Below are 17,041 nucleotides of genomic sequence, written 5' to 3'. Positions count from 1 at the left end.
AAAAACTTTTTCTAAACTGCTAGAAGCATGATCACAAAGTGAAAAAACTAGTTATCATATCAACTTTTTTTAAAAATTGCTTTTCTTCCTTTTCTTTTTATACATTTTCCCATAAAAACACAGGCAAGAACACCAAGTTTCCCTTGATAACTAACATACTTGATACAGTTAATAATTCCTTTAAGCCTGGAATGTTGGCATAGTCTACCTTTACCTTTTTGCTTAGTTTAGACAAAGGCATTGCATTTCGCTGTCTCAATTCACTCAATAAAGATGAAAAGTAACTCCTTGATGCCAACTATTATTATAAATAGTGAAGTCAAAGAAATGGCCTCTTTAAACCAACATATGAAGGCGAAAAACACTTAGATGATTAAAAAACAACAACAGCAAAACCCTTTATTTGGGCTGGAACAATAGTATAGCAGGTAGGGCACCTGCCTTGCACACGGCTGACCCAGGTTGGATCCCTAGCATCCTATATGGTTCCCTGAGCCTGACAGGAGAAACCCCAGAACACAGAACCAGAAGCAAGCCCTGAGCATCGCTGGGTGTGACCCAAAAACAAACAAACAAACTCCCTAAAGCTCAGGTAAAAATAAGTTTAAGATGGATAAGTGCTATCTCAAAATCTGGGGAAAAACTTTTAGATTATATCATAAAGCAGCTGCAACAGTCATGCATAATATTCAGACGTTTAACTAAAGTTACACTTGTCCCTGGTCTCAGGTAAATTTATGTGCCTTCAGTCAAGGACAAGAAAGATGGTAAACTCCCTTTTGCCCCCATTTTGTTGCCCTACACCCCTATTTGTGGGGCTCAGTGATCACTCCTGGAAGTGCTCAGGCAACCATATGTGCAGCAAGGGATTGAAATGGGCTTAGCCATATGCAAGGCAAGCATCCTACTTGCTGTACTATCTTGCTGGCCCCTTGATGGGAAACTCTTAAAGAACACTTCCAAGATATGCCCTCTATTGTTGTTTCTCCTGAAGTTCGTTCCTCTTCTTCATTTTGGCCACTGAAACACTATGATTGGTTTATGTGCTTGAAACCTTCAAGAAGTAAATGCTTTGAATCGCATTAATCACAAGCTTATGTTTTTTCCTAGGTATATTATGTGATGGGCTGGAGTGATAGCACAGCGGGTAGGGCATTTGCCTTGTATGCGGCCGACCCGGGTTCAATTCCTCCATCCCTTTCCAAAAGCGCGGCAAGCTACCAAGAGTATCCCGCCTGATGGCAGAGCCTGGCAAGCTACCAGTGGTGTATTCGATATGCCAAAAACAGTAGCAACAAGTCTCACAATGGAGATGTTACTGGTGCTGGCTTGAGCAAATCTATGAACAACAGGAGGACAGTGCTACTGTGCATATTACGTGATGTGAAACCCCTGGCATCCCAAGTGGTCCCCTGAAGCCTGCTAAGAGTGATCCCTGAGCACAGAGCCAGGAGTAAGCCCCGAGCACTACCAGGTGTTAGTAAAAAATAAATAAATTAAAAAATCTTAAATTCTAGTTTTTGCTCCATCATCTACCAGCCAATGATGAAGGAAGGAGCCTTAATCTGAGTAAGGTTCGTTTTTTTTTCCGACTCATATGTACAAATGAGATTTCTAATCCCATGGGATTGCTGTAAGGTTTTTTTTTTTTTTAAAGTATATGGTAAAACATTATAAAGTTACAAAAAAGCATATGAAAATTCTTTATAAATCAATGAATGCATTATTATTTTATTATTTGTTCATTATCAGAAGAATAAGTTCTTCATAGATTCTAAATCCTGTTATTATTGGGGACAGGTTGCTAGCATAAAGGGCTGGAGTACTTACTTGGCATGTGACAGACCTAGTTTCAATCCCTAGCACTGCCTGATCACCCAAGCACAGTCAGTAGTAATTCTCAAATTCCAAGCTGGGCATAGTCCCTGAGCACTGCCAAGTATGGCCCAGACCTCGCCCCCACACAAACAGACAAAACAAGCAAAAGAACCCTACCAGTCACAAAATAAAAACAAAACCAATTTTTTACTGTTGCTTAATGAATGTATGCTGATGGATTAGAGACTCAAAAAAGAAAATAACTTTTCAGTAAGAGCTAATCAGAGAAGAGGTGAAATTTGAGGTCCTTCCTAAAATAAGCACGAGGGACTGAGGAAAGGAGGAAGTAAGAAAATATTTCAGAGTGGGAGCAACAGAACAAATGAAGTTCACAAAGCAGATGAGACAAGGCAAATTTAAGTCTTTGTCAGAAGCTGGAGTGTTAGCCTTTGTTACAAGGCTGATGCTAAGAATAAAGTAAAACAGTATTCCATAGGAAGAAAATCACTGTTGAGCCGGAGACAAACATGGCTAAGGGATGTGTGTGTGTGTGAGTGTGTTTGTGTTTGTGTGTCTGTGGGGGGGTGGGGAGTAGGGAGGTGGTAAGTAGGGTTGATTGGACCATACCCAACTGTACTCAGGACTTACTCGTGACTCTGTGCTCAGAGATTACTCCCGGTTGTGCTCAGAGGATAGACAATGTGAGGACTGAACTGGGATCTGCAATGTGCCAGACAAGCACTTTACACCCTGTACTGTCTCTCACACACCAGCATTGGGACATTCTGAACCTTTAATCTTATGGTGCTGAGAACCCATGTGGAGGGATAGAGAGAGGAGGAAGAGTGGTAGCTGACAAAAACCCTAGTGCAGTGTCTCAATAAAAATAAACAGAGAGTGGGCAGAGAGTAAGAGTAACAGGAAGGTAACGGAAAAGAAATCAAGGACTTTTAAATAACTGGGGATCATTTTTGGGTTTGGGTTTTTGTGTTGTTTTGTTTTAGCTTTTGTTTTGGGAGAGGATATTGCAAAGATCAGAAGAAACAAAGAAATAATGGAAATTAAGGATTGAAATACGAAATCTAATGTCAACACAAGATATCTAAATGACACAAAACTGAAAAAAGGTTAGAAGTCTAACTGATGGGGACTGGAGAGATAGCACAGCAGGGAAGGGCTCTTACCTTGCATGCAAGTCATCTGGGGTTCAATCCCTTGTATCCCATATGGTCCCCCACACACTGCCAGGAGTAATTCCTGAGTGCAGAGCCAGGAGTAACCCTTGAGCACTGCCAGGTATGCCCCCCCCCAAAAAAAACACCAAAATAGTATAACTGATATTTTCAAAGGAGGGGAAAGGGTGACAGAGGGAGCTGAAGGAAATTTGGCTTGAAGGTAGATGCATAGTATAAGTCACCAAAGGAAAACATTCAGGAACAGACTGGAAGTTAATACTAGAGTTCTGGAAAAATTCGGAATACAATTTTCCTTCTTTGAAACATTTTAAGTAAACTTCTAGACACAAAGACATTCGTTACATACTATTAAATCGCAATAGAATTTTACCCTTTACAGGCGATGTAAAATAAGTATGTAAAAGAAATAGCCACTAGTAATATTACGCCTTACAAGTACCAACTGAGAAAAGGATGACCATGATATTCAACCAGCTGCCAAGGGGTCATCACTAGCTTCCATGCAACTGAGGTCTTACATTTTGCTGGGTAAACTCTCTGAACATAGCTGCCAGCCTGTCATCCTCAATATCACAGTCAGTCTTGATAGCCACATTGAGGATATGAATTGGTTCATCCCTGGGGACCTGCAATCCAAGAATACAAGTTAAAGAAATGAGAGGCGTTGCTAATAAAGAGGGAGACAAAAGCTATAGTGCTTGGAAGAATATCTAAAGATGCTTGGGAAGACATTTGGATCTGCTCACCAGTAGGGACAAGCAAAGTGACAGTATTGCCCACATCTGTAACAGAGATTACACAAAGTGAAACACCTAACTTAAAGAATGTAGCAAAGATATTATCTAGGTGACTCCAAACCACCTATAAACTTAAAATACCAGTACTTATTTTTTCACTAATAGGAACAAATTCATTCGCTAGTTCTCTACAAATGATCTGAGAAAAAGTTAGTGAAAGAAGGCAACTGAATATATTCCCACATAGTGTATTTCCTAAATATTTATTGAATAATGGAAGAATCAAACCACTGGGAAATAAGATGCTGGGGCAAAAATAGAACAATCTATTTATTGGAAGACAAAAATGGGTAAGGAAATTTTAAGCAAAATGTCCATTTTTGTTTTGCTATCCAGAGCCCACCATTCCTTAAAGACTAGAATAATAACCCTACAGAAATATACAAGGCATTACTGAGTAAGAATTGAAAACAAGCCAAAGCTCATCTTTGGGAAGATGGCTTAAAGGCTGGAGAGTATGTCTCTTGAGGGAGCCTCAGACTCTATCTTCAGGACTGCCTGCTCTCTTGAGCATTTTCAGAAGTAACTCCCAAGTCAATACATACAAATAAATACCTAACATTTAGGCTGAGAAAATAGTTCAAGTGGTAGAGTACATGCCTAGCAAATGCTGGGCCCTGAGTTCCATCCTTGACACCATATAGATGAACTCCCATGCAGTACTGCTGGGTATAGCCCTGGTGGCTACTGTAAAAATAAACATCAAATATTCAATGAATGTAACTAAGGATTGTAAGACTTATTTTTTTAATATTTAATTTTACATGCTAGATCATTCATGTATCATAATGAATACAACTCAGGAATAGTTAGATGGAAGAAATGCTCAGGGTAAGGTATGGAGAAGGGGCATGGAATTCCCTGGAATATCACCCTTCCAGCAACTTCATATGCTTTGTAACCAAGAAACTCTCCAAACCCTCACAGTCAGGATTTCTTTTTCTTTTGCATCTACATGATTTACAATACTGTTAATGACGGGGTTTCATGCATACATTCCAATCCCACACCCTCCACCACTGTCTGCCTCCTTTCACCATTCTCTCAGGACACCCACCCCTACACCCCCAAATCAAACTCCCCACCCTTGCCATCTCCCTGCCATGGTAAGCTCAGTTCATAGACCAGCAGAATTATTACTTTAGGTTAAAAAATATTTTAGATTAGACTTTATATTCTACTGGTAAAAAACAACACACTTTGAGAAATCAAAGCCAAATAACAAAAAGAAGGGTAAAAAGATGAAAACTTCCCTATCATTTTTCAAACTCTGAAAGAGAGTAAACAGCACAAGTCCTGGTCTAAAAGAGCAAAGCAGCTTCCCAAAGGGGACACTATACCTTGTCTTCATCATACAGAGATGTGTGACCTGCCTCGGGGAATGTGGGGCTTTGGGGTGGAGAGTCACAGAAACAGCCCATCACTTCATCAAAGATCCTGAAAAATACCAGTGAAACACCCACCATGAAAACCCAGGTGGCAGAAAACCTAAGAGGCAGGAAACTAGTGCTGCCATCGCCAGCCCCTTCTAAAAGAATAATTCATCTCACACTGTGTGCAAGAGCCAACTGAATAGAATCACCAGTGGCTAGAGGTGACATGCAAAATTTCAGCAAGTGGCAGAAATTAGGAGGATGGATTGTTTAAACTTTAATAAACCATATATATATTTTTCTTTTTTATAAAAGAATGATCTAAAGCTTCTTTGTTTTGCCTCTTTCCCCCCACATGTAAGATATGAGCACTGCTGTCATCATCGGTCTTAAAGTAACAGAAAGAGCCTGGGACTGGAGCAGTGACAAACCAATGTAATTACCCCTCCCCCTAGGGTAATGCATCAGTATACATCAAGAGATAGATGCTGAATGCATTTAATCAAAAGATGTATCGTCTCTGGTGGGGCTCACTCTAGTGTTGTGTTTAATTTCTCCTGACATTTCACTCATCACAGAGCAGACAGCTTCTTCTGTTAGCTCCTAAGAAAAGATGCGTTTTGTTTGTTTCTTTTTTTTTCCCCCTGACCTGGCTCATAAAACAAGTAGAGGTTTGTAAAGTCTGAGTGAGTAGTGGAAATAGAAGGACACATCCCCCTTTAAGTATATATCCAGCAAGAAGCAAAGGAACTTCCTCTTCTTATCTGGTTCATGACTATTCTGGGGATCTTTATTCATTTGGCCAAAATCTGAGCCATGCTCATGGCTCTTTCTGTACAGACCTAATCCCATGGTGTCTTACCTGACAAAATCTTCGAAAGTCCGGAAAGAGACCATTCCACCCATCCGCTGGCATGGGGGAGTGAACGAATTGTCCAACAGCACGTCACTGACACTAGCAACGTGAGTCATGCCGTAGTGGTTGAGGTTGGAGGAGAAGGACATTCTAAACGATAATTCAATTGAGTTCATTAGACAAGGAGGCTGAAAGCAAGGACTGGGAAAGTAACAACAGAAAGAGAAGCTAGCAGAAAACTCATAAGAGGGGACAGGCTGCAGAACAGATTTGGGATTTTGGGTTTTCTTTCTTTTTATTTTAACCCGTTAAGGAAAGCCTATCTTTCTAGATTCACATTTACTCTTTCATTTGAATTTCCTATGCACAAAATTATACATTCAACACTCCCAATTTCTCTAAAGACAAATGTAAGGACTGTCAGGAAATTTCATGGCAGTTTAAATACAAAGATAGAGTAACATGTCTAATATATGACTAGCACAAAAGGGTTAAAAACCATCCTGCATTCTCTACTTCCCTAAAACTTTCCCTCTTTAAAAACTAAAGTAAGCCAAGTAACTTTTAACGATGCAGTACTTAAGACATTTTTCTCTAACAACTAAAATAAAGCATTCACATATAAATGCATGTGTAACAACTCTTAAGTCATTTGGAATGGTATAGTAAATCATTATCATAAAAACATTTATTCTATGGAACCAGTCTATAAAAGGAATTTTATTGAGGTATTTATTTTTTCCTTTAGCAGACTGACAACTATTCGGACTACAGCCCTCTCTTTATGATAGTTACCCCCAAATTGCAAAATTTCCTATTTATATTTAAATACTTATAGACCAATGTAAACATTATCTCCATCAAAAGACCTTTGTTCCCAGCAAGCTAAGGAGGGTAGGGCATGGATTTTAAAGTATGTGTAATCATGACATCCAGGGGCTAAATGGAGATGCTTGAAGAGAACTGGTTTATTCAATCTAAAAACACAAGGAATCTATGTATTCCTGATACACCTCACCCGTATGGTCTCATAAACACTACTGTACTTCTGAATGTCCTGTTGATCAAAACTGCCTGACAGGATGCCTCGAGAACATGTCCGACTCTTATCAGCATACTGATCTGAGGCAAGTTCAGAGCAAGGCAAAAGCACCTGAACACTGCAGAGTGGCTCAAAAACCTCCCTGAAGTGCAGTGCCTACAGTGCTGCAGGGGAGAGGGCCGAGAGCTGGATGCATACTGCACTCTATTGTTAACTGAAATTACAAAAAGCAACGGAAATTTTTGAATAGAATGGAAGTGCTGCTCACACAGACTACAGAGACTGACACTCCACGTTTTTATTCTTTCAGCAAATAATGGCTATGAAAGAGGAACTTTATCTTTTGATAGTTACTGGGAGGAGGGAGAGGGTGGGGCGGGGGTAGAAATGGGAGAGGAAATCGTGAGTCCATGAATGAAGCAAACAAATGAAACACACATCAAGAGCATCTTACACATGGTGTTCACCAGAAACTAAGGATTCAGAGTCATAGGGACTCAGAAATGCTATCCCCAGTCTCTTCTTTAAGATCAACAAATATTACTTATTAAAGGAGCAAGTTCATGAGGTATTGTATCTTGGTTCCAAATAACTCTTATGGGGAATTCCTCTGAGTAAGCTTACAAGCTCTGTTGGTGGCAAACACGAGGTTAAATATTTTTTCCACTCATCTGAATCCCATGGGAAATAGCTGCTGTTCAGCTGCCCTTGGTACATGGGTCAGGATAGCTAAAAGACAGGCAAAAATGAACCAAGCCCACTCTCCAAGGACAGACAAAAGGACCACACAATAGCTTCCTCCTTCATCTCCCTTCCAAATGGGACTCTACAACCTTTAATCGGTTTTGATTACTTAATATTTAAAGGAAGAGAGGCAAAATAAACATAAGCCTATAAATATTTCAATATGTAATTGATCATCTATGAAGAGCTCACTCCAACTTATTACTGCCTTAGTGTTTTGTGGATTCAATTTCAATCAGAATATCAGCTATCCTCTCACACTTGCCCTGAATTACCAAGCTTGGCTCAAGAGCAGGAGGAACTTCAACTAAAGTACCACTCGTGTGATATTGGCCAGGAATCCCCTTCACAGGACTATGCACATCAAAATTTAAATACACATTTTCCATGTCAATCTTATTATAGACCCAAAAGAAAACTTGACTTTCGTATCACTTTAACACTTTTATCACTTTAGAAAAATAGCAAACAATCTGACAAAACATGAAATCAGCTATTTCTACATTTGCACCCCTTTGTAAGGAGAAGCAAATTAAGGAAACTAAAACCACTATAAACAACTTGTCAGGACAGGAGGGATCTTAAAGATTTCTCCTCTAAGGCCCCAAACTAGACAAAAAACTTAGCAAAAGATATTTCCAGCCAAGCTGAACATCATGTGAAAAACTCCCCTATCACATGCATCTAGGAAGGAGCTTTTTCATATGGAAGTTTCTCAGATGGTGAGGGTTTTTTTGTTTTTTGCTTTTGTTTTTGAACAGCTGATGACATGTTTTCCAAATGAAAGGATAATTTAGCATGTGGAAAGGGGAGCTCCGGACTCCTCAGCAGAAGAAATTATTGGCTTGTCAGGTATCATGGATTTCCCATCCCCTTGATTTCACTACTCAAAGTTACTACCCCCAGAAAGGTGCTTTTAATTGGAAAAGAAACTAAACATACGGTACCTGTTTAGCGTGGGGATGTTCCCTCTGTAATTAAACAACCACAGTTAGTTACTGATTGGTTAGAGAAAGTCATAATAAAGGAACTGTCAGAGCAGACACAGACAAGTAGTGAGGAGCTCCAATTTGGCAGCTCCTGCATTTCACAGACATAATTAAGTGCTTAGGACCCTTCCACCCCCAGAGTGCCTCCAAAGAGGTCTGCCTCCTGACCTACCTCACCACAGCAGCTGTGGATGGAAAGAGTCAAATGCATTCACCACAGATTATTTTCTTATACCTCTATTACAGTAACTTATACTAGTGATAATAATAGGTTTGTGAAAATCAATTAAAACAATGATATGGTATTTATCTTAAGCTTCAACATGAAATATTTTGTGACAAAATGCTTAGAGAATCTTCTTTCCAGTTCCTGTCTTACTTAAAATGTAGTAAGGGGATCCGGAGAAGCTGCTTCCACAAGTTTTTGTACCTCAACTGCCTTTCAAGGATAAGGGTATATTTTTTTCTTCTCCAAAGGAAAAAATTCAGCAATCTAGGTTCCCAGTGACTTTTTCTGGGTTTTTTTGTTTGTTTGTTTTTGGGTCATACTCAGTGATGCTCAAGGATCACTCCTGCTGAGGCTTGGGAGACCATATTGGGTGCTGGGGATCAAACCCGGGTTGGCCATGTGCAAGCAACACTATCTCTCTGGTTCTATCTCTCAACAAAGTTGCGGGGATGGGCCATGTTCTTTCTTCCATAGACTGGAGTGGGGGCTGTGGAATTCACAGTGGTACTTGAGGAGAGACATTCTACTCTGGAAATCTAAAGGAACTAAAATTTAAACAGGAATGTAATAACAACTATGATTAGACGTATACTTTGTTCAAAATAATTATTTAAATTAAATGAGGTTAGGATAATGACTTTTTAAAAGTTGCTACACACCTCACAAGGACATGGTGGTCAGGTTAAGCCAACTCAGAACGAAAAAGACAAATACTTGATGATCTCACTCATAGGTGGTATACAAAGAAACAAAAGTGCATAAAGTCAAACAAAAAAACGATCTTTGAAAAAAAAAAAAAGGAAAGACAAGACAAAGAAAACTAACCTTGAGCTCTGATCACAGAACTGAGGTTACTGAGGGTGGGTCGGGGTGGGAATGGACTGAAGGGCCCAGTGGATGATGGTGACAGGATACTGACAACTTGGTGGTGGGCATGGTGTGGTCACATGGTGATTCTAGGGCTAAGGAGATGGTCCAGTGGGCTGGAGCACCTACTTTGCATGCAGAAGTCATGGGTTCCATCCCTAGAACCATATGGTCCTCCAAGCATTGCTGCATAAGGCCCCTCTCTCCATACCAGCATCAAGTGAGGTGTAGCCCCAATCCCCACCATATGTGGCCCCAAAATAAATATAAAAAACACATATACACCCTAAATTCCTGAAACAAATTTTAAAATATGTACAGTTGCAATAAGCTTAAAAAACCTGGGCCTCTCACAAATGAACCTTACATCCATTTGACTCATCCTGGAATGTGCCAACAGTATGAAAGACTGACCAAGGTAAGAATGGAAACTTGCCAGGAAGTCTACAGTATCCTTGGACAACTGCCACTTTTTCTTTTTTACAAACAGTAAATCTGGCAGCGCTAGAACCAGTGGTGTTTGGAGGCCACAAGGATCACACCTGGTTGTGCTGGGGAAGATATGGGGTCATGCTGCAGTGCTGGGGCTGGAACTCAGGACTCTGCATATGCTAGGCATGTGCTCTACCACGTGAGCCATCTCCCTGGCTCCACCAACTCTTTCATTATTTTTAGTGCAGAAGCAGGAAATAAGTGCCAGCAGTACCACTGCCTGGGCCCCCTGGGCTGCAGGGAGCTGTCCAGCTGTGGCAGGCTGCAGCCACAGTGTGTGAGCAGTGAAAAATGCCTATGCACTGTGGCCAGTGTAACCCTCAGGGAGTATGTGTGCAAGCATCACAAATGCAAGAGTTTGACCTCCCAGCAAGCACCACAACCAAGTATATAAGCACCACTACCAAGTGTGCAAGCACCACAACCAAGAGTGTTTCTGAACCTTGGTCATTGCAGCAACAAGAACAATGGGAGGGGATGGGAGAAAATTGATGTCAGTCATTTCAACTAAAAACAAGCAAACAAACAACAACAATACCCCCACCCCAAGCATTTTCATTGTTTAATGGGAAAAGTTCTATTTATCACCCACAATCTAGAAGTACTGTTGGGGGCTGATTGGCTGATATCTTAACCTTCTAACATTCTTTTATCTGCGATTAATCATTGTTTTCTGGCACACAGAAGACTTAACAGGCAGAACATAGTGGGTGGTGCTGATGATATGTGGGGAGGAGGAGAGAGGGAAGAAAATGATGCACTTTCCACGGCAGTGAAAGGAGCAGAATAGACTGAGCTGGCCATATAAATAAAACGCTGTGACATACCACTGCACACAAACTGTATACCTCATGTGATTTGTGAGTAGCTATACTCCTTGCATCAAACCTGTATCTCAGAGTGAATTCTTTGAACTGCAAAAGCAACCCCTAAGCACAAAATCCTGCACCCTTGCTATTGGATTCTTTGAGCCTCTCACTCAGGGGAATGGGTTTCATTTTCCAAGACATCCTTGGTTATAATGCACCTGGCCCTCATCAACAAACAAAAAGCATACATACTTCCTGGAGGGGGCAGGGGCGGGAGAGGGCAGCTAAGCAAACAAAAAAACTGCAGATGCTATTGAAAATATCAGAAACTCCTCCTTCGAAGATAGAAGGAACTGTGAAAGAAATGATCCACCTGCACAGTCTCACACTGCAAACCCCAGTTAAGAGCGAACCCTAGGACCACAGCAATCTCAGGTTTCATCCATCTACATTTCTAGAATTTAGAAAACCAGCAGAATCTCCCTCAACTCTTACACAATTTCATAAACTAATCACATGGTCTCACTGCTTTTGAAGTCAGATGCTAAGCCTTTTGGGGAGTCTTCATAGTGGATAAGGGCCAAGTTTTCAGTAGAAAAGGGCCTGAATTGAAATGAACATCACCAACAGAAAGCCAATCCTTTTCCATCAGTAATTCTCAAGCTCTCATAGGGAGCCCCCTGCTGCTTTGTTAGTGGAATTGTGTACCATCTACACAGTATGGGGTAAGAACAAAAAACTCCCAACATTTCCAGTGTTTTAAAGGAATCAATCATGAAAGAGCTAAGTTTAGAGGCAGTTTATCTTCTTTGGTAGAATAAGAATCTGTGAGGCTGTAGGACAGATCAGTGAGCAGGAAAAGAAAGATAATCTATTACCAGGTAAATACTTAGCCATGTCCATAATCATCGTTTATAAGTTTTCTTATTCTATTCAGGAACCATTAGATCAATTTAAGAATATAATCAGTATGGCATATTGCACACAATAGAAAACTATGTTCATGGTTTGTACAAAAACAAACAAGCAAGGAAGAAAATATATATGACCAAACATTCCATGATTTAGTTAAAAATAAGACAAAATCTTTTCTTTCCCTCATGGGGGAGGTGGTGTGTGTGGGGGAGGGGGGGAGTGGGTAGTCAAGCTGGGCAATCTTTGAGAAGGCAATCAACTGCATCTTCAAATACAGAAAGAGGACATAAATTCACTTCTCATAAGACACTATTTAGGCTATTCAAAGCACTTATCCTACTAAATCTCCATTCACAAAGTTTTGATAAGTATCATTTGAAGGAATCATTTCCCTTCCGGTAGATTAGCTCCATTTTACAGATTTGAAAAGAGAAAAACCAAAGGGGATACTTTCGAAGACCATAGTTCAATATGCTACATTAAACCAGACTCTAATTTTGGCATTTTATCATCTCAGTTCCTGAGGCTAGCATTCCACATCAATATAGAATAAATTTAAAGGAGGACAAGAGAAATCCTATGAATTCTGAGATTCTTGGCATTAAGTCACCTCTGATTTTATTGATCTGCCTGGCTAGAATGGCTGGAGAGTCTGCTGCAATATGAATGCAAAGTCAGAGTTGCTGCCTGCTAGCTGAACCCTCTTTATTTAAGGTACACTGACTTCTCTGGCAGTCACAAGTCCTGTGAGTCCTTCCTGCTGAATTTTATTTCCCTAGCTGGCTTGGACAGTATCTTTTATCATATATAAAATGATCTCAATTCTTTTACCTTCTTCTCCCTCTAACTTGAGGAAGAAAAAGACTATATGAAAATCATAAGGATACATGCAAACAAGCCACAGTTGCAGCAAGCTGTGACTGAGAGTCAGTCTGTGACTGAGGGTGAATCTTTTGAAATCAGGAAGCAAAGCAGAATCAGGAGAGGTCAGCTATGTAACCTACTAGTAGTCAGTAACAGCAGTACCATAGGAGAAAGAGCAATTTGACTGGCTGTGACCAGTGGTGGTCTCCTTGAGTGATTATATTTCTGCAGGAGAATCCAAATCATGAGCTGTAAAACAATCTGAAGCATGTATTTCTACTGGTATCTTCCCACCCCCCCCCCCCCCACCTCCTTGCTGTTCAGATGCCCCGATTTCACTGCAGAGCTTCAGTTTACAATGAAATGATCATGGCTTCACTCATTCACAGCCCCTCCAAAGGCCCTTTGCTCTGCTGGAAGATTTTGTTCTTTCTGAAACAAGTTCACCAACAGAGCTCCAACACATTACTGTTGCCTCCTGTATAATTAGCTACAAATCCACAGCACAAAACTACAGGGATTTACAGGTGCCCTGGATTCTGCTTTTCCTTCCCCCTGGAATCAGCTAGTCTTCCTTGACAGGATGGGACCTTGGGCTACCTTAATGATATATTGAGAGTTTTAAACTCGACTCTCCAATCTTCCAAGTGTAGAGTGCCAAAATAACACAGCAGAGACTAGAAGCTGAGCCCTGGATACATGAAAGCACTTTGGTAAGCACTTAAACCTGCTGAGAATCTTTTCCTCTGCCAGATGCTTGCATCTTATCAGCAGACTACCCTGAATGAAGAAAACACTGTAGAATTTTATTTATTCCTAGTGCATTCTGGCCTACTAACTATACTCAAGTGCTCCCACTGCTAAAGAGTGCTACAAGTTGACAGACTTTTGAGTGTCTCAGTACAATCCTGATAAAGTTGTAATCTCTGGGTTTCGAGAGATTATCAGAATTGGCAAAAATAACGAAAGGTTGCTGATTAGTCACACAGAAGATCTCTGATTTCAAAACTTCATTACCTTCATTAAAAAAGAGCCCAGGGGGCTGGAGAGATAATACAGCAGAAAAGATGCTTGCCTTGCATGCTGCTGACCTAGGTTCAATCCCTGGCACCATGAATGGTGCTTCAAGCTCTGCCAGTAGTGATCCTTGTGCATAGAACAAGGAGTAAGCCCTGAGCACTGTTGGGTACAGCCTGAACACCAAACAAACAGAAATGGTGCAGAGATTACCTACTCCAGCTGAACATTAAAGGTACCAAGGAGCCTCTATGCAGTCATGGCCCCAGTATATGTTGTTAGGGCAGAACTCATTTAACCCTACCTGGATGTAAGATATGAGGCTAGGATAGCTCAGAAGGCCAAATTCATAGGAAGCAAATAACAAAGAAGGTTCAATGAATGCAACCTGACTGAAATATTGCATGGATTTCCATATGAGATATTGCTGGAAATACACCCAATTTCAGGCATCATGTATGTACAGAAACCAAAATAAAATAACTTCCTGTGTCAATTTTGATGCTTAATATTTGAACCATAGACTATTAAGTTTTTAATAATCATTTTTTTTTTTTGGGCTTTTTGGGTCATACCCCACTATGCTTAGGGGTTACTCCTGGTTCTGGACTCAGAAATTACTACTAGTGGTACTTGGGGGAAGATATGATCAGGGATTAAACAGGTCAGCTGTGTGCAAGGCAAACAACCTACCTGCTGTACTATTGTTCTGGCCCCTACAAGTTTTTAAAAGTAACTATTTTCACTACTGTGTTTTAATTATGAAAATCATCCATGTTTTAAATTTCATACTCCTGGTCATAAATGCACAGCTATAGAATTTATAATATGCTTTATAAATCTGTATAGACAGAGCTACATTTTAGAAGATCAAATACAAAGGCTGACTGAAGATCTTATTTGTTTCCCATTTATTGTTACTTAATATGTCCAAGGCTAAGGGAAATCTTCAATGTCAAGTGATTCAATAAATTGTCAAAAATAAAGACATTCTGGGTGATACTTTTGTGTAACAAGCTATTGGATCACCAGCACAAGGGAGTGATAAACTAGGATTTCAGAATGGGACAAAATCCAAGACTAACACGCACAGCATACCTTGAGCTCTAAACTGGGGTGACAGTGGAAGAAGGGAAAAAGGAATGTCAATATAATCTGAGCTTGGAATTAATTCATACATAACATGGGTGAAACTTATTAAAAAACTGGGTTGATGAACTCTTAGGCAAGAGAAATAAGCCTTAACAGCAATAATAAGAGAAAGCTGTCTTGGTACAAACTGGCTGTCACAACTATTTCTGCACAAGAAAATGACTGAAGAAAATACACATTTTTAAAAAAAAATCTGCAAATTAGCTACAAGTCACCTTCACAAAAATCCCATCATTTCCAAAGGAAACATGTACAAATAGGAGAGACTTTAAATTTTCAGAACATGGAGGGGAGTGTGTGTGTTTGCACATGCGTGTACACACACACACACACACACACACACACACACACACACAATGATTCCACAAATAAAGTCAGGAAACTCTCTGTAGCTGCTGTTCCACTGAAGGGAATTTAAGATGGAAGAGTACAGTTATATAAATCACTTTCCTGACTGAAGCGCTAATGACTAAACTCTCTGGTGAGCAAGACCTGAGGATGCCAAATAAGTTATAACTATAGTTTCCAGCAAAAAAAAAAACAAAACAAAACTGGAAGGTTACACACCTTGACTAAATAAACCCAGCCTTGCAAGGAAGATGATGCAGAAAGTCTCAGAGATTAGAAATAAAGTGCTTGGTTAACTACTTTTCAAATAAAATTGAAGGCCTATTAGGAGAAAAAACACAGCCAAGTTATATTGAAATTCAGAGTAAATGTCAAGCAAGTTTCTGTCTAGAAAACTAGTTACCAAAGACTTATAAAATACTGTACCTAACGTCAACATAACAAATTGCATAATTAAAATTTTTAGGGTGAATGAGCTTTTCAAAGAGTAAGTCTGTATGCTTTGCAAGTGGAAGCCCCAGTTTCAATCCTCAGCATTAGAGTGACCTGGGTACCATGCCAGGAAACAGTCCCTGAGTACTTCTGGGTGTGGCCCAAAAAAAAAGGGTGGGGGGTGAGGGGTTAAGAGAGTAAATCCTGGACCAAAAAGCTAGCACAATAAGCTAAGCTTTGCATGTGGGAGGCCGAGAATTGCTCCTCCTGGTACAATATGGTCCCTGAGAAGTGCTTGAATGACTCATGATCATCAAGTTAGGAGCAGCCCCTGAGCACCACTAGATGGGGCCCCAAAATAAAACAAAAACTTGATCTGCAAGACCAGAATCTCACATGTGATGCCATAAGTTGTCATCACAACTTAGAAAAATACTCACTTCTAAAAAAGGACTGAACTGGAGAAATTTAGTCTACTTCAGAGAAATATCTAACTAGAAATGTGTTTTTGTTTTATAGTGTTATTTTCTGTGGTGCTCAGGGCTGGCTTCCAGCTGTGCTGAGGAAACAATGCAATGCCAGAGCCTAAACTCAGGTCTCCCACATGCTCTCTGTGTAAAATATATTCTAAACTTCAAATATACTCTAAAGTCAATATGAAAAGTGGGGAGGGAGTTACAGAGACAGTACAGCAGGTAAGGCACCGTGTATCTGGCCTGGGATTGATCTCTGGCATCCCATGCGGTTTCCGTAGCCCTGCCATGAGGGACACCTGACTACAGAGCCAGGAGTAAGTCATGCAGTCAAAAACAAAATAAAAATGAGGAGGAAATCTCAATAATTAAATTGAGACACATTTGATTTGTTAAATAGAATGCTGTCAAAAACTATTCTTACCCTTTTGAATGTGGCCAATAGTAAGATTTAAATTACATGTTTGGCTTATATTTCTCTTGAATAGCATTGGTCTAGTAGTAGTTAGCAATTCTCAATTGTGTATTTTGAGTTTTTTCAAAAAAGTGATCTTCTGGGAATATCATCTTTCTCAGCTTCTATGCAAAACAGTATGAAGATTCCTTAAAAAACACACGAATAGAACTC

At 40.1% G+C, this 17,041-nt stretch overlaps 1 protein-coding gene across 8 annotated transcripts in view; it reads right to left on the bottom strand.

Annotated features, from left to right (window-relative positions):
* The window catches only part of ACACA (acetyl-CoA carboxylase alpha), a 322,008-nt gene that overhangs the window by 122,304 nt on the left and 182,663 nt on the right, over positions 1–17,041 (bottom strand). For 7 of the 8 annotated variants that reach the window (XM_056128109.1, XM_056128108.1, XM_056128113.1 and 4 more), the window contains 4 exons: positions 8,774–8,797; positions 6,047–6,190; positions 5,152–5,248; positions 3,533–3,640 (listed from right to left, as the gene is read on the bottom strand). In XM_056128109.1, coding sequence (XP_055984084.1) covers positions 3,533–3,640; positions 5,152–5,248; positions 6,047–6,190; positions 8,774–8,797 — 373 coding nt within the window. The remainder of the gene's footprint in view (positions 1–3,532; positions 3,641–5,151; positions 5,249–6,046; positions 6,191–8,773; positions 8,798–17,041) is intronic. The other variant, XM_056128110.1, reaches the window with a different exon arrangement.

Source organism: Sorex fumeus, unplaced genomic scaffold (genome assembly GCF_029834395.1).
Source record: "Sorex fumeus unplaced genomic scaffold, SorFum_2.1 ptg000063l, whole genome shotgun sequence".
Classification (NCBI taxonomy): Eukaryota; Metazoa; Chordata; class Mammalia; order Eulipotyphla; family Soricidae; genus Sorex; species Sorex fumeus.
Note: the sequence above shows the minus strand (reverse complement) of the source record. Positions and strands in the feature narration are given on the sequence as shown.